Raw genomic sequence first — 18073 nt, forward strand, 5'->3', positions numbered from 1 at the left:
AATGTCTATAAGCACAGAGAAGTTACAAAGCATTTAATCTATGTTCCTGCCCCAGGCATTGAATGCAGTCCCTAAGAAGAGAGTTGGGATACTCTCTCTGTATTACCCTTTCTTCGTTATTTCCAGAAAGATATTTTAAAAGTATCTGTCCAAAGAACAGGAACCATTTCCTCACCCCTTTCAGCTTCTAAGTGATGTTCCTACATTACTAATTTAATTCAAGATCAGCCATACAAAGTGCTATTAGTGTAATGCCTGATAATAGTTCAGAGCAGCTGAAGGTGCCTTAATTCAAATATCATGTTGCAGGAAGCAGATTGCTTTACAATAGCTGCTTTGTTGCTGCTTAGATGTAGACCATTGTTTTCTTGATTAGCAAATACACTGTCTGCATTTTTTAATTGGTAAAAGAAACCAGAAATGGAGCCACCAATCTTTGAAAACTGTATTTTCTTACATATTGCTGATAGTACAAAATGTATTAAAAATTAGGCAATAGACTTTAATCGAACTCTTTACAGATCGTAAGTCTAAACCGATTCAGCTGAAGACATATAGAATGTTATTGGTAAAGTTATCCCCATTGTAAATAGCAAGTGCTTTCAAAATTACACTGAATGTGATGGCAATTTAATTTCCTTTCAAGATATTAAACTTGTTCAATTTACACTTGACTGTGTTAACTTCATCAAAGTAATTTCAAGATGTATATATACATATATATTTATATGAGTATGTGTATATTTTGAGAAGCCAAATTATTGTAGCATGTGTGAAAATCCCAATTTATGGCAAGACCTATGTGGTGACAGACTGAACAGTGACCTCTTGTTGTCTCCTTCATTCCCCACTCAAAAAAAGTCCCTTAATTTGCTGAAAAGAGCAGGAATGTTATTCCAGTAGCAGGCCATTTTTCTTCCTATTCAGACCTTCTTTATTCCTTGGGATGTTTTAGGATGCGTGTTGTTTGCCTTCAACTTTCAAGACTGTATATGCTCACTCTTTCCCAATATCTACTGCATTAAAAGTGTGTTTTATTCCCACTACCTCTGTTTTATTACTTTCCAATATACTGCAATATTTGCCTTTGGTAACTCTCTTTTCCAAAATCAGCAATGACTTCTTGGCTACTTGACGATGGTGAAAATTTTCAAAGTAACTCAATCATCTAAATTAAATCTGATTTATTTATTTATTTTTTTAAGGCCTTTTAACTGTCTTCATCCTTCTTGATTTGTCTCCTGCTTTGTCAGCATGTGAACCATTAGCACCTGAGTTCCCTCAAGACTGAGGAGTTTTCTTATTCTTTTGTTACATTAGTGGTCTTCCAGTGGTTCCTGTAACATTTCCTTTGCATTGTATTATACAATTTCTTCTTGTCTGTTTAGAGTTTAGCATATTTAGAGTGATATATAAATAATAATATTTGGAGCAGAGAGCACTAAAAAAGGTAATATGTAATTGAAGAAAAGATACTCACTTGGGTTTGTAGAAGAGAATACACAGGACTTTAAATATGAATACATGCAATGAGATAAGATTACTAGTAAAATCCAAATTTACATGGCAGGAAAATAGTTTTAAGGATAATTGCATCCATTTAATTTTGATTATATCTGTATGCAGGTTCGACTGTCTTCAATGAATGCACTTCAAACATGCCACTTAAATTAGTTGATCATAGCATTGTGTAAGCATTCAAAAGAAAACATGCCTTCTGTATAAATGCAAATAAGAATGTTTGGGAAGTCATTCTCAGTTCAGGACAAGCAGGAACAGCAATACCAAGCTGGTATAAAGCTCATAAAACTATATTAAATCAAAGTACTATAATTATTTATATATAATAAATTATATATAGTAATAACTACTAGCAGGTAGTCAAGAAAGGAGTAGAAACAGCACAGCATATACAGTGCTTCTTCCTCTTGAGTAACTTCCCAACATTGCCTCATTGTTGGATTTTGAGGACCTGATAAGTTGAAGGTTTCAGATATTGTCTTTTATAGTATATGATGCATCTATTTGTATTGAATTTGTCAAATACCTTTTTAGACATATATATTTCTGGTCTCCTCAGCATCCTTTGAGAATACTTTTCTAGTCTAAATAATGCTTTGCATTTAGGGAAAAACTGCTTGTTGTTAGCTAATAATTTCCTTGGTTCCCTGAGTTGTTACGTTACGTGAAATACCTTAAAAATAATGCGAGTACATCCTCTCCATGATTTTGGAAACTGAAATAGATGAGAACTTAAATGGACTTCTTAGTTCCAATTTTATTTTTTAAGAAAAATTCCAAGCATTGTTGATACTTCTTGCACATAATGCATTTTGTCTTTTTTCATGTTATTAGGTACCTTCTTGAAGTTTGTTGTTACAAATATGTAAAGCAAAGAGAATATGTAGTTTAGTCATGTTACAGATGCCATATTTACAAATAAGTATGTCTTCCAGCCTCCTACTGTATTTTTGTAGAACAAATAATAATTGCTCCTACATTCACCTGATTGACGGTATAAAATGACTTGAAATGCTATGAACTTTATTAAATTTATTGTGCTCTGAATTTAATAAGAAACTGGGATGTAGGAATTTCTGGTATGTTTACATGCATTAGTTAGCAGTATTTGGTGATGTGATTTGGTTGCCAATACATGGGTGTGCAGTGCCTTTTGAGATGTTCTGGTTCTCTGTCATGTTTACCTGTCCCCTTCCAAAACTTTGAATACCGAAGGATGTCTCTATTGGCCCTAGGTGACTAGGTGTGAACAACTGAACTAAGGCCTTAATTTTGGGAGGGGAGGGTAGAGGGATGCACAGTGCTTTTGTGTGACCAGTAGTATTGAAGACATGAGTAATATAAATAAATATTACTTTGAAAGATCAAAATAGTCAGGAGTTTTCAGCAATAAATGCAGCTGTTATTGCTTAGTGGCATTTCACAACATCAGGTTACAGGTTAGAATCAATAATGACTATGGTGGAAGGATGGATGCAAAGTGCAGAGTCTTGAATGGACTTAGCATTGCTTAATGCATATTATAATGTCATGCTATATAATAGCAAATAATCTGTGGTGTGTATTTCCACGAATAAGATTTCTGAATCCACTGAAACCTGGATATTCCAGCAGAATGCTGATTGCTGTTGGAGCCAGGGTTATATTATGATTTAATGACTTTTCTGGGCTTCATTTGATGACCTGGCCTAGAAAAACATTTTGAAGTAATAAAGCGTCTGTTTGGCTCCAAACTAATGAGAGAAGAATTGCTCTTTGCATAAACTGTTCTTTAGGAAGAGCCATGGAAAGCTACTAATAAACCTTGTTAAAAAGCTTAAGCAAGATTGAAGGAAACAGAAACCAGAAAACTATTCTGTTCCATGTGAAGTGAGTACATCAAAAAGAAAAAAAAAAGGAGGAAGAAAAAAAGGAAAAACAAATGCAAGCCCACAGGGTTTTTGCCTTCCCTCCATGTGACTTGCAGCTTGCTGCACTTCAGTTACATCGCCTCTCAGATATGTTAAAGTGCAGTTCAGTTTAATGAAGAAGTGGATAGGACAAATCAAGGCTAGAGAGTATTCACTACAGAGGTTGGGTAAGTAAATGCAGCTGTAGATAAGTGTTTACTAATATTGTGCAAATGTTCCTATGTCTAGCCTGTAGTGTTTAAAAGAATACTCAGAGCTATCATTTTTTGGTGGTCCTTTCTTTGTTTTACTTAAGTAATTTGCAGGTGTTGGTGGTACATACTGTGCAACAGATTTATGCAAAATACTGATACAGGATTTAATTTTATTTTTCAGACTTCCTGCAACATAACAAATAATTTTCCTTAAATTTCTTGTACTTACTTTGTTTTAAATTCTTTGCTTTGTAAGTAACTGCTTTGTCTATTTTAGTGCAGTGCTCAAAATAATTTCAGTGGGAGTTAGCTGATAGTTTCTGCTGCCTTCCTGTTATTTTGATTATTTTTCTACTGTTTAGGGAGAGAGGAGAGCAGCTTATACTTTAGAACTTCCTTGATACAGTATTTTCAGACTTCTAGAACCCTATTCCAGACCACTGAAAAATCCTCAGCATCAACTTGTTCCAGGAATTCATTCAACCATCCTAGTAGGATATGATTTCAGCTATTTGCTTTTGTTCTCTGTGTATTTTTATAAAGATTTGTATGTGTTCTTATACTGAGTTTGATATAGAAAGTTCTGTTTTAGATTTTTGTATGTATAAATTTGTGTAAATATAATATCAATATCCAAGATAGAGAAATATGATGACAGCTTTTGTTGTTGTTTAAGACTTCCAGGATTTTGATTTTGATATAATTTTGTCTCTGGCAGTTGGAATGGACCTTGCAGTTGCTATAATGCTGTTATGAAATAGGATTGCAGTCTTAGTCAATTAGTAATTTCCAGAATGGCTGTTTTAGCAGTTTCAGTGCCTGCCATTCAAGTATTAAGTATTTAAATTTCAGTGCATAGACAAAGAGCTAAGGGGGAATGATCAATGTAGAGTCTAGAGACCCATACCAAAGGCTGATTTGAATCTTGGGAACTGAAAAAGGAAAAGCAAAGCCTTTTGTTGTTGGTAGTGCATTAAAGAAAATATTTTGAAGCATTTAATATCTTGTGATATAGGGCGTGTCACCCTTCCGCATCATCTCACAGGAAAGAGTACATTAAATATTGTCTATCATGATTTTTACTATCTGTATTAATCAGTATGTGTTATCTTTTTCAGATAATCACTCCATTTAGGAGGCTAATATTGTGTGCTGAGAACAGAAAAGAAATGGAGGACTGGATAAGCTCTCTGAAGTCTGTTCAGTCCAGAGAACACTATGAGGTAAGCTGACATCCCTCTTCGTGCAATCTCTTCTAGCTCAACAGACCAAGCTACAGGATACAGAACTGGAGTATTCACCCTCCTTAGTGTGAAAAGTGTGTCTAATGTCAGAGTGAAGCTTCATATTAAGAACTTCACTAGCAAAATGACAGCTTATTATCTCACTTTAGTTTAGAATTTTGGAGGGAGAGCAGGCTAAATATCCTCTGGAAAATACTTTTGATAAACATCGCATTGTTGTCCCCTGTAATATGGAACAGTACGTAATTTCAGTCGCTGTAGCTGTGTTCTGTACTTGCAAATTTGTCTTAACTTCTCCTTTACTAGACCGCACAGTTTAATGTGGAACATTTCTCAGGGATGCATAACTGGTATGCCTGCTCCCATGCCCGACCTACCTTCTGTAACGTGTGTAGAGAGAGCCTCTCTGGAGTCACTTCTCACGGCCTGTCATGTGAAGGTAAAATAAACGCTTTCTTCCCCCCGTTTATAATGCCACATGTGTAGACAGATGGCTGCAAGTTCAATATGAGAAATGGTTCTGAAAATAGTGAGTAAGAAAAAAGCCTAAAGGGAGAAATCTATTCACTAGAGGTGACCTTCCTCTGGACAGAGGGACTGCTAATGATCTGGCTCACCTTCGTGCTCCAGGGGCCTTTTTCAATAACACAGTTTCCTTCTGTTGCAGCAAGCAGTTTGAAGTGTACTGGGTGGATGGTTTGCACATAAAAAATGTGGAATAAAATAGTCTTACTCGTTTGCAGAATCAGCATTTCTCAGGAAAAAAGTCATAATGGTAGTTTCTGCTCAAAATCTATAAAAATTCTTAACACTTTGTTCAGTGTTACAAACTCATCCTCTCCAATTCTTGTTTGCTTTGTTGCTGTTGCCTGATTCTGCAGTACATGTGGGGTAGATGAGGGCAGATTTATTGCTTTAAAAATTCTCTCATGCAGTGAGGGGGTAGAGATGTAGATAACTGTAGAGATGTAGATAACTGCATTTTGGTGGTTCAACAGGTGAAATCCAGCACAAAGAAAAAGGAGATGTGGCTAAGACTTCAGCATTAAGCTTATCTAGAGAAATGATATTTCATGAATGAGTAATTATAATAAGCCTGAAACAGCTTATTTATTTTCTCCTGCAAGTTCTGTGGAAAAGTGATAACAAGTCTACTTGTGTTACAATCCAGGAGAAAATAAAGCATCCTTGTGACCTTATGATATATAGGAAATGTAGAGATATTTCATTACTAATATAGCTGACTGCCCAGAAAAGAGTTACAGTTATATATATATATATAAATATTCATAACTTGACTTCTGGATGCATGTAACCCAACAGCAAATGCATTTCAGTTATTGATGCTCTTATAATACTTGAGGTTTGAGCATAATAATGTGTATTAAGGAAATCTTAAAAGGAAGTATTAACCCACTGTCCTGAATTGTCCATGCTTTTAATGTAGCTAATGGTACGGTTACCAAGGAATGGGGCAAACCCGTTTCATAGAAATTAGGAGTAGCATAGTTTTTCCAGCTTCTCTGGTGTATGTTTTCCACTGTGTATAAGTCCTTTGGACAGTTTTAAGGAAATTATGGTATTCTCAATGTCTGATACTGGCAGATGGAAGTATCATGTGCTTAACTAAAATACAATTGTGTTGCCTCTGTGTACAAATACAGTTATATTTGCTCAGGCAAAGGAAAGCAAAGACTTTCATAAAGCATTTATCCATTAATAAGTTATATTATAGCTATTGTAAAAGGTTGTTTAGCGAGAATTATTCTTGTAAGATTATCAATGTTAATGTTTGTAGTTCACCATTTTATGTTTTTTCAGTGTCTAATTTTGCTTCTAAGTATGATTTTAGTATTCAAGGTGGTGGCATTAACTTTACATCAGGGAAATTTCCATAATTTCCAGATTTGGAGTTTGTCACCTTTCTGCATAATTTATTACTAACTTATGCTACGTTTATCCGTATTTCTGATACCAGTTAATCTTTCAGCAATTTTTACAAATAGCTTGTGAAGGTGGTTTGGATTTGCTTTCACTGTTCCGCAATTTCATAATTGTGTATGACCTGGAATGTTTTATATGTAGATACTATGATATTCTTTTGTCTATTAATGTGTACCTCCTTTTACTTCTTAGCTACTAGTTTATTTCTATTTTCTTTATCTTTTTCCAAGTTTTTTTTTTTAATTAATAAAAGAAGAACTTAGTAATGTGTCTAATCTAAATCATTTGATGGTTGACTCTTACTGGAATACTCTGTACTCGGTCCATAATTCTGTATACTTTCTTCATCTGATAACTGTATTTTGTTTTGATATTCTTTCTCTGAAGTTCTTATGTGATAGAGATCATATTTACTTGCTTCTGCCATGTGCACTTCTAATGCATTCCACCATCTATTTTTTTTTTACTTACCCGTGTTAGCAGTATGTACGGTTTTAGGAGACAATGTAGGAAATATGGAGTCTTAAGATTCCTCAGACATGTTCTGTGCTACTTTTTCCTGTTACATAATTTAAAAAAACTGTTTAAATATTCATGCCTGGCGTCTGAAACCTCCAGCACTGCTTTACGCTGGGAATCCATTTATATCTAAACTAAATTCAGTTATTTGTGTGGTCATTGATCCCAGGCTACTCTATTATGCCTCATATTGAGAAGCATGAGAAGTCCCTTCTCAAGAGATATTTGAGCTCTTTCTTCTCTCAGTGGTTTGGGTTACTGGCACACAAAGTTGTCTTGAAAGTAGCTTAGAGTCTTTGTACTCTTTGTGGTCTGATTCTTGACTGTTAACTATAGGTAAAAATAAATCCCATTGATATTTTGCAGCTTCTGATACTTTAGAAAATCAGTACTGTAATATTTTATTCTTTTACACTTCATGGCTTCCAGCAGTGCTGCACAACTGTTTTTTCAGTCTGACCACAAAACAAGCCTCATTTCTTTTGGAGATAAGATGGATTACTTTTTTTTTCAGGGCACCTTCTCCCCCAGCAGCCTTTGGCAAAGGCTGATCATATTAATTGCAGGCCACGCTGAAGATACTCCTCTAAATTTTGTGGAAGCCAGTGTAGAAAAACAGGGTATGTTGATACCTTTGCTAGGTAAAAGACTAGTGTGAAGTTGCATCTTTTTAGAAGTCAAAGAGTTGATATGTGTGTCAACCTGAAGATGTAAATTATATCAGACCAGGCTTCATTCTTGTTACTGCTCAAAAAACAACCGACCTTTAAAAAATTTAATCCTATGCTCCTTTGAGATGCAATGCTATTCCTCCCACGAGTTTCTTCTTTTGTGTGTTCTCAAAAGATAATCTACTTTTCAAATGTTATCTGTGTGTTGTGTTGCTCTAGCTAGCTCTAAAGGACTGATCCCTGCAACGTTCATCCACAGTCTTTACTAGGACAGAGAAATTATGATTTATTTTGCCTTGCTTTATAAATTACTCCAAACTAGCTGAATCAAAGAAGGCTTTTGGTTTTATGCTCCTCAAGTGTTTCTCTTACTCAGAGTTCAGCTTGCTAAATGGTCAGGAGTCTAAACCTAAGGAGTTGTGAGGTAAACATGGGGATACATGGAATGTTTAGGTAAAGGAGCCTAAAGAATGATAGATCATTATCTACAGAAACTCTTTCAAAGCTCTCTGTCCTCAATTACTCTGTATTAATACTGCATTTCTATCCAAGTCATTGCCAGTGGAACACTGCCTTTATGATTATAATCAAAAATTTATTTCCTCATGTAGCATTTTCATTATCTGAATCTTGATTGTTGAATATCAAACATGGCTAATAAGTGAGAGATTGCAGTTTAAATGAGAGGCTTTCTCCTGTCATGAATTGCACAAACAAACAATGTTGAAAGCACACTTTAGGATCATGAAGTCAATCAATAAGAAAATACTGGGATTAAATTACCTCTGCAAATGCACTTTGTGGACTTGGTCTTTTCTCATTATGATTGTCGGTTTTTGCCCACAAAACCCTGTTCTTCTTACATATTGTCCAGGGAATTGTACAGGCAGTACTTGCACAATCATTGTCTCTGATATTTTTGTCACATTTTCTGCACAGACTGGAGTGAAGAGTGAATGAAGCAGCCAGGAAGAGAAGGGATGTTCATTGTTAAGGAATGAAGGAGTCATAGAAAACTGTTCTGTGACTTTATAATCACACCACACCCCTTTGCAACCCCGGGGAAATAATTTAAAGAAGATTTTTTTATCAAATCAGTAGTTGTGTGTTTATAATCTGCAGCCTGTATCACAGAAATGCTGTTTTCTATAACTGCAAAAATCAGATGTAGTTGTTCTGAAGTCACTGATACTTTGAAGATATACAGTATTGAAAAAAGTCTTAATTGCAGTAGTAGTACTGAACATAATAGTAGTACTGAGCATAAAAAAAATAATAATGATAAAAATAAGAAGAATACTTTTAAAAGGCCAGGAAGAAATTAATATGGGTGTCTAAAAAGCAGTATTTCATTAGCTTTTTGTACATAATGCAAATACCTGTTGAAAATTATTATGACTCAGAGTATGGCACAGCTCCATACTTATCTACCATCCATTGCATGCAGTGACTGGGGGTCCTATTCTCCAAATATGTATGATCATATAACCGAAGTTTTCACACCTGCATTCAGAAGCTGTATCGCAATATTAATGAGTAACTTACCTTTTTATAGTACTTGAATTTGTAATATTAATATTCTTTTAGCACTCTAATTGTGATATTAAATCAACTTAGAATATTATTTATTTGGTGGAAAATAGTAAAAATTACCAAGAAACTGCTTTTTATGCTTTGTAACATAGTATAGACATAAGCTTCAAATTGGGGTGAAGTCAAGTTGCTCTTTTCACTTGAGTCAGTCTGTTTTCACTGTGGCTCGTTCATCTATCATGTGATCGTATTCTTGGAAACAAGACACCAGGTTTCTTAGAATACCTGAAGACAAATTCTGCCATCTTGAACAACTTGAACTATAGATACCAGATCAAGGATCTTCAGATTGGTCTTTGAAGTCAGGCAAGAATAGTCTGAGCCCATTCTTGTTTAAAGAACACAGAAGAGAAAACTCTTCATAAAATAGGTGGTAGAGGAGTAAGTTTGGGGAAAAAAATTGAGTGCCCTCCCAATGTAGTTGAATTAGTTGATGGGTGGTTACAATGAAAGGCCTTTGAGACAGAAGGGTTCTATAACAAAGGTGTAGGTTTTCAGCACAAGAGATCCTATGATAACATTCAGTAATGTTGACTTTTCTTCATTAAGATAGTAATAACTCTTGATTTATTCACTGTGTTTGACAACAGGTGTTGGTCCCACTGTGGCAACTGTTTGCCAGTAAGCGGTTATCTTGGTTGACTTTCTGAGATACCTGCTTCATATCTCAATTAGAAACATTTACATAGAAAATTAAAGTTTAAAATAACATTCCATGAATATTTTAGATTTACTTTGGCTAAATCTTTCCTTTTCTCATATTTTAACTTTCATTGGCAAAGTAGTGGCAGTTGATGTCTAGCCATATGTCTGCATGTTTTCCAGAAGATTTCAGATATCAGACTGATTCGTGATGTGATGTAGTGTAATCTGAGACAAAAGAAATTAGAGGATAGTGGTAACTAAGATTGAGATTTTATTTAAAATTTTCTTTCCCTTGCTTAAAAGTTACATCTGTGTCTTAAGGTCATTGTTTTTGGTAATGTTTAATGCTCAAAGTAACATAAAATGTTGTTTGATGATATTGAGGTTGCATGTAGATGACCCACAGAGTCTGATCTGAGATTTGGTAGGTGGGTTATTTACTGTACTTAAAAAGCAAACATTAGCTGTCACTTGCCACTATGGTGTAGCTTGCTGCATCTCTTCAGACCCTGGGATTGAATTTGTCCTTGCCTTGTTGAGAGAGCAGAGGTTCAATAGAGGGTTACTAAGATCTAGTTGAATTACAGCTCAGTAGGATTTGAAAATTCCATTACTTTGTTATCCCTTTGAAAATTTGTAATTTCCTATTCCTACTCATCTTAGATTTGTTGCATTTTGATCTGTACAGCAAAGCAAATGCATATCATTTATGAGTAGGAAACTGAATTTAGTGGCAAAATTTCTCCAAAACATTCAAATGGTGAAACTGCTGAAGGTCCGTCACTTGAAAATGCAGCCTTTATTTCTGTGCTTTTATGAGAGCTGACTTCTTTAGATGCTTGGAACCAGCTTAGGTTGGCAAACACACAGCTGTTTAGAAAATGTGAGCCTACCCTGTTAGTTGATATTTGAACACTTTGGGTCTATGTTGGTCTTGCTGCTACAGGTCCATGTCCTTCTTATGTTGGGGGCCATGGACCTGTTGGAGTGAGTCCAGAGGAGGGCCATCAAGATGATCAGAGGGCTGGAGCAGCTCTCCTATGAGGAAAGGCTGAGAGAATTGGGATTGTTAAGCCTGGAGAAGAAAAGGCTTTGGGGTGATGTAGTTGTGGCCTTTCAGTACCTGAAGGGAGCCTTCAAGAAAGATGGAGAGAGACTTGTTTTACAAGGGCATGTAGTGACAGGACAAGGGGGAATGACTTAAAACTGAGAGTAGATTTAGATTAGATATTAGGAAAAAATTCTTTACTGTGAAGGTGGTGAAGCACTGGAACAGGTTGCACTGAGAAGCTGTGGATGCCTTATCCCTGGAAATGTTTGAGGCCAGGTTAGATGGGACTTTTGAGCAGCCTGGTCTAGTGAAAGTTGTCCCAGCCCTTAGCAGGGGGGCTGGAACTAAATAATCTTAAAATATCCCTTCCAACCCAAATAATTATATGATTCTATGAATTATGCTTTTTGAAATGACTGGGGGAGTTACTGTAAAAGCAGCAGAGCTTTTTTTTTTTCATTCTCTTTCTTTCTAGAAAGTAAGAATGTGAGAGCTAAGCACTTACTTTCACACATCTCCCAGAACAGTGAGGATTGCTCTCAAACTCAGATGTTGCTTACATAGTCTCAATTCACTTTTTAAATTGATCTGGCAATGGATCGGTGGAATTAAAATGGGAAATTTATTATTCACAAGACCTTTTGTACCATGGCTTAATGTTTTTTAATGGTGGATAAATGATGGGCCAAAGCTTTTGACAATTTCCTGTCAAATATTTGTTTGAAAAGAGACAACTACTTCTGATCTGCTGGCTAGTTCTCATAAACCTTTAATGGTCTTTGCCAAAATAATTTATATAATGCACTCTAAATAGAATGATGTCATGCACTTCCAGTAAAAGAAATACCCACAGTTGGGTGCATCAGTCTATTTGGTCTAATATGCTATCATTAACTAATCATATTAATTGTGTTGAACAAAATTCAGTTATTAGGTTGTCAAAATGTCTGCCTGTACTACACACTTGTGATGGATATTCCAATTAGTAGACTTTTAGTAAATAAACCAGTAAGAAGTCAGGCTCTTCCTCATTTATTATAAGCTCTTGAAAAGTCTTGTAACCTCCAGTAATCCTGAATAAAAATACCACCACCTAACCCCTCACTTTCTCATCTTCTGATAAAACAGGCCTAGTATGATGCCCCAGAGGCATCCTTTGAGCAAAGAAACAGAGCCCCTGACTCAAAATACTTGTGTAAAACATTCTCTCATCACCTCTTGCAAATTTAAACCAGATCTCTGAGTTATGTCACTGGAGGAATAGAAAAGGCAAAACCGTAGTTAAAGATATATTTGCACCTTGCACCTGAAAAAATGGAGACTGATGTGGATTTGAGGACACAATTAGCATGGGCTACAGTTAAGCAGTTAAACCCAGTTTAGAGAGTTAAAGTTGGAGTGCTTATGAACTGAATTTTCATTTAGTTGGGTAGTATCATATGTGCAACACTAGGTGACATGTACTTGGCTGTTTTATGGAATATCTGTGTTTAATTTTTTAAAAGGTATGTATCACTGAAATACAGCAAATAACATGATATATGTGTTTCTGTGTGTCTTCTAGTGTGTAAGTTTAAAGCACATAAAAGATGTGCTGTCCGAGCAACAAATAACTGCAAATGGACCACATTAGCCTCAATTGGAAAAGACATCATTGAAGATGAAGATGGCGTAAGTACTATCCATATTTACAGTATTTTCCAAAGCTGTTTCTTCTTTAGGGGAGCAAAAAAAGGCTAAGCGTAGAAATATTGCCATGTGACCCATTGAAGTTAATTACAGGTGGCTATTTTCCTGAACACTTTTCAAAGATTAACATGGTATTTAGAACAAAAGTTATATTCCTATCTCACAAGACAAGTCTAGCAACTGTGGGCACTAGACTACAGCTGTATTACAAGCTTTTAAAGGCCACATACAGAGAAACTCTGAAGCTGGAGAATTGTTCACAGAAGTTCCTACTGCTCTTAAGCAGAGGTGGTATTTTGCACTATTACCATGCTGTTTTGGCAATCTATTTTGTGTCTTCCTACGTATAGCTCTTCCCCAGGAGGCCTGTTTGGAATTCACTAGACTTTAGGGTGGTTTTTTGCTGATGAAAGCAGGAATTCTAAAATTAGCAGGAGAAAACAACAAAAGCTTTTAAGAAGTTTATTGTGATAGATGAGCTATTTTTACAAACACAACCAAGTATGAGCCACTGGTGTGAAACCTTTTCCTAGAAGGTTAGTACTGTGTTGCACACCTGAGTGTCCTGAGTTGCCTGTTGTATTAATAGGACAAAGAATGCACTGAGTAAAGCTTTACACTGCATTTAGAGACTGCTTTATAAAGCTGTGACTTACTAGCCATGGTTAGCGAGTAAGTAAAGCCATAGAGGTATTCTGCTGTCCTGCATATTTTTCTGAATTTTAGTTATTTTTATTTGGTTTGTGTCATGTAGTCAACCTTAACTGAATGGGAACTTGTTTGTATTCCTGAGCCTCTGGACTTAACTGTTCTGTTGTTTCATGATTAGTTGCTACCATAGTACTATGACTGAGATGTGTCTCCCCTCTTCAGGTGTCATGTTTTCTGCCTAGCATGTGAAACACCACAGTAGTCCACATTCATTGCTGTTGCCTTGTGAGCATCAGTGTCACTTATCCTGGCTGACCAGCTGCTTCTTTGATGAAAGGGTACAGCTGTGAGAAATAGTTTAAATCCACCTATATTTGAGAGACAAAAGCCTTTAATTTCTATTTCTGGGTATTTAACTTTGTTGACTACTTCTCCACAGATAGCTATGCCTCACCAGTGGTTAGAGGGTAATCTGCCCGTCAGTGCCAAATGTGCAGTCTGCGACAAGACTTGTGGCAGTGTTTTACGCCTGCAAGATTGGAAGTGCCTTTGGTGTAAAGCTATGGTAGGTGCAGTGAACCACGTCCAAGCATCTAGGATTTTGCCAGCTTTATTGCTCACCATTATTCTTATTTTACCATTTCGTAACTATGCTTTTGGATTAAGTAGGAGCAGGCAGCTTCTGCAAACTCAGGTCTCTCTAGCATTCAGAATTTCTGATGACTGTCCTACTTGCTTCAGTTAATTTTTTATTTGCCCACAGATGCAGCTTTTCTTTAATAGGTGTTGTCATCCAGTGTGTTTTCTCTGCCTTCTGCTAGCTGAAAACTGAATGTTCAGATGCCTGTTCCTTAAGCCCAATAATCATATGTTACTTTCTTGTATTTTATATGTTATATTAATATTTATTAATATTAGTGTAGTAATATTTTTATTAGTGCAAAATCTTGACTTTCTCTTCTTCAGTACAATCTGTAGGTTGCTGATTGAAATTCTATAACATACTACTGCTGTTTCCCCAATATATAGTTTTGTCTTTATTTTATGAACTTGTCTAAAAAGATGGGTTTCTTATGCAAGTCAGCAGTTTATTTATTGTTGAAGCTTCAGGCTCTGCTTGTAGGCAGTAGGAAATGATTGGCATCTCCAGAGGTGATTTGATATTTAGGTGAAGTGCAGCAACCTCTGCATGTGCCTCTCCTTCCAATATCTGTGGAAGAGACCTCTACAACATGGAGTTCATAGGACCCACCTTTGACAGGTTGTCTGGCTTGGTAGGTGTGCTAGATTTGATGCAGATACATCTTCCAGAACAGCCTGGTGGGCCAGGCAGGTTCCGAGCTATTGTTTTGCATGTGCAGAGGGTGGCTGCTGCCACCAACACAGATGTTGGATGCTGGGAACTTGGTTCTCCCTTTCTCATGGATGGGAGCAAGTGACTTCCTTGAAAGGACAATTCGTATCTGCTATAGGTGTAACTGAAGATGAAGTTCTCCAAAATAATGTTTTGTTGAATGAGTAACAAGCCTTTGCAGTTGAACATTTGTGAGTTTTTTATTGTCTCACTCCTCTTCCCTCTACACCTAAATGTTATATATTAGTCCATTTTTGTTACATAAATACTGTATCAGTTATATTTTCACCTCAAAATTCTACTGGAGGAAAATAACTTCTTGTTTATTTTGTAGGTTCACACTGCCTGTAAAGATCTCTATCCTCGTAAATGTCCACTTGGCCAATGTAAGGTATCGATCATACCTCCAACAGCACTAAACAGTATAGACTCTGATGGTACGTAGTACTGTAGTGTGCTCAGCGGTAGCTCTGGACTTGCAGTGTCTATTTAGATCCGTATAAATAAACAAGACTAAAATCCTTCTGCTGAGCAGGTGAATGTAGTCTTCAAATTTTCAAAGAGAAGTATAATTTTCTGTGTAGAGTTTTAGAGAATTATTTAGCTGCCATGTTTTTAAAAATATTTTTGGAAGTTTTCCCAGTAGAAATTTTCTCCCATTTTATTTACGACCCTTAGAAACTTTTCAAGTGAATGATGATAGTCCTCAGATGAAGTGAGCTGATGCCTGCCTGGCATGCACCATTCATTCTGTGAGTTCTCAAATTTCAGATAACTTTGCATTATGTAGAGATAAGCTAGCTGAACAGCTCAGATCCAACAACTGCTTTATCAGGCTTAAGAGAGGAAATATTTCCATAGCTTCTCTAATTTTTTTTTAAATATAAGCAACATAAGAATCCTGCAACACACAGATAAAAACCCTGCAAATGTTCAAAATTCAGAGATGTTTTTTGGTGGCTCAGGATAGAGATGCATGAGCAGTGGGAGACAGCACTTCAAGGCAGAGGGTGGATTTAAATAAGGAGTATCATGAAATCTCAACTGCTTTAATTTTATGGTTTGTATTGTTAGTAAATATAGACCAACAACTTTAACACAGTTCAATGACTTTTGTTATATGGAGTTAGTAAAAGTGATTCTTTATTCTGGATATATTCACTCTATTTACTTGCTATGTGGTGTCTTAGACATCATTCTGCTATTTATTATTCATACTAGGAAGATTGTTCCTTATGTGAAATTATTTTTCTTGGTATTTAAATAAATTACTCAAACCTTATTTTAAATTAGACATTCTGATAATGTGGAATGAAATTAGCATCCTTTAATGCCAATTTTTTATTCGTAGCTTTAGTATTTTTTATTAGTAAAAACAACAGTCATTTTAATATTGCTGAAGGCAAATGTCAAAACCTATACTAGTGGTATCTGAAGTGTTGCTGAGAAACCACTACTTCCATGGACTGGTCATGTTAGTGACAACAGTGCCCCTTAGTACTTCTTACTAAGGACCTTGTAGAAAGCCTGCTGTAATTAGTTAAGACTTGCATTGACTTTTAGTCACAGCTGAAGGTCTGTTGATCAGTGATTCTATTATATTTAATAGTATAACTTCACTCTGAAAGGAAAGTTCTTATGCAAAGTCTCACCTGGCAGGAATTGAGTACAAGTAAGTTTTAAAATCTGTGAGTACTCCTAGAAGGGTCACACAGATGTAGATGATCCAGTTCATCCCAGTTAAGTTAAAGCAAAATAAGATTGAAATCCAGGCTTGTAACTTGTAACTGAAATATATATTTAATTATGTGATAATCTGTGAAGATGAGATTTCAGAAGTATTCTAAAAGGTTAATAAACTTCCACTGTTGAAAAACAATAATGCTATTGTCTTCAGGATTTTACTAAATCTAGGCATTGAAAATACCAGAAAGAAAAAACATGAACTGGTAGATTTTGCACAATTATGTTTTCCTTGTAGGGCTAATACTCGATTTAGCATTTACATTATGCATGATAAAATGTACTCCTTTTGTCCTTCATCCCCTCCTTCCTTTTTCTCATGATTTCTTTTCGTGTTGTTCATATTAGAACATCTTATTTATTTCGTTCTTTCTAACTATGTTCACAGGTTTCTGGAAAGCCACATGCCCGCCATCCTGTGCCAGTCCTCTTTTAGTTTTTGTTAACTCAAAGAGTGGAGACAATCAGGGAGTAAAGTTTCTTCGTCGATTCAAACAGTCGTTAAATCCAGCTCAGGTGTTCGATTTAATGAATGGAGGACCTCACTTAGGGTAATGACCTTGGAAATCTTGAGCAATCCTTTCCACAAGGGAATTTAGTGCAAAGTATAGTGTTGTGTTCCCCTTGTTATATAGTGTTATATCCCCTTGTTGATATAATTCTATCACCAATATCTACTCTGTCTTCCTAATTAAAATCCAAGACATAACAGAATTTCAGGATAAATTCCGGTGGGTGAAGGGATTATAGAATAATATTTTCTTTTTAGAAAAGCTCAAAAATTCAAAACCCAAACCTCTTGGTTAGCATTGACTAGCTTTGACTTCTGTTAACTGATTAGGCTCAAAACTATTACAAATGTTTAGGTGTCTTCCTGAATCAGGGCTCTTATACACAGTTGCCTGGGTGCTTTTCTTCCATTTCATGTGTGTAATTCAGATATTCCTGTGACTTTGTTGTGAATAGCTATGGAATAAAATTGTTGTCTAAATGTGGTCTGTATATTTTTGAATTCTGAACACAAATGTCAGCAAGGGAGTCTTGAGTGGGTGATGGAAAAGTACATGAAAACTTTTGTCTTCTGAAGAGTACATCCAAAATGTGGTTTAGGCAACATGTGCAAATGATCAAGAAAATGACCATCTCATAGAATTTGGAGCAAGAACACAATTAAAACAATCAGGCATTTCTACAGAATCTAAGGGTTGATTGCTGGAAAGAGAGGGATGAAGTTTGCATAGTGGTGGCCACATCCCAGGCATCTTTGCACATTCACAGAGATTAAATTCATGCCCATTTTCTGTTGCCCAACTTAATTCCACTCAGATGTAGTGTTGTGGTTAA

General features: G+C 35.9%; 1 protein-coding gene across 5 annotated transcripts in view; it reads left to right on the forward strand.

Moving 5' to 3' along the window:
• The window catches only part of DGKH (diacylglycerol kinase eta), a 170024-nt gene that overhangs the window by 100475 nt on the left and 51476 nt on the right, over positions 1 to 18073 (forward strand). For 3 of the 5 annotated variants that reach the window (XM_027674297.1, XM_027674298.1, XM_027674299.1), the window contains exons 5-10: positions 4744 to 4848; positions 5176 to 5308; positions 12857 to 12963; positions 14072 to 14197; positions 15321 to 15423; positions 17118 to 17280. In XM_027674297.1, the coding sequence (XP_027530098.1) occupies positions 4744 to 4848; positions 5176 to 5308; positions 12857 to 12963; positions 14072 to 14197; positions 15321 to 15423; positions 17118 to 17280 (737 nt within the window). Of the gene's footprint in view, positions 1 to 3090; positions 3599 to 4743; positions 4849 to 5175; positions 5309 to 12856; positions 12964 to 14071; positions 14198 to 15320; positions 15424 to 17117; positions 17281 to 18073 lie in introns of those variants that run through there. The other 2 variants (XM_027674300.1, XM_027674301.1) reach the window with 2 other exon arrangements.

The sequence above is a fragment of the Neopelma chrysocephalum genome, unplaced genomic scaffold (genome assembly GCF_003984885.1).
Source record: "Neopelma chrysocephalum unplaced genomic scaffold, ASM398488v2 Primary Assembly neopelma1_25, whole genome shotgun sequence".
Lineage (NCBI taxonomy): Eukaryota > Metazoa > Chordata > Aves > Passeriformes > Pipridae > Neopelma > Neopelma chrysocephalum.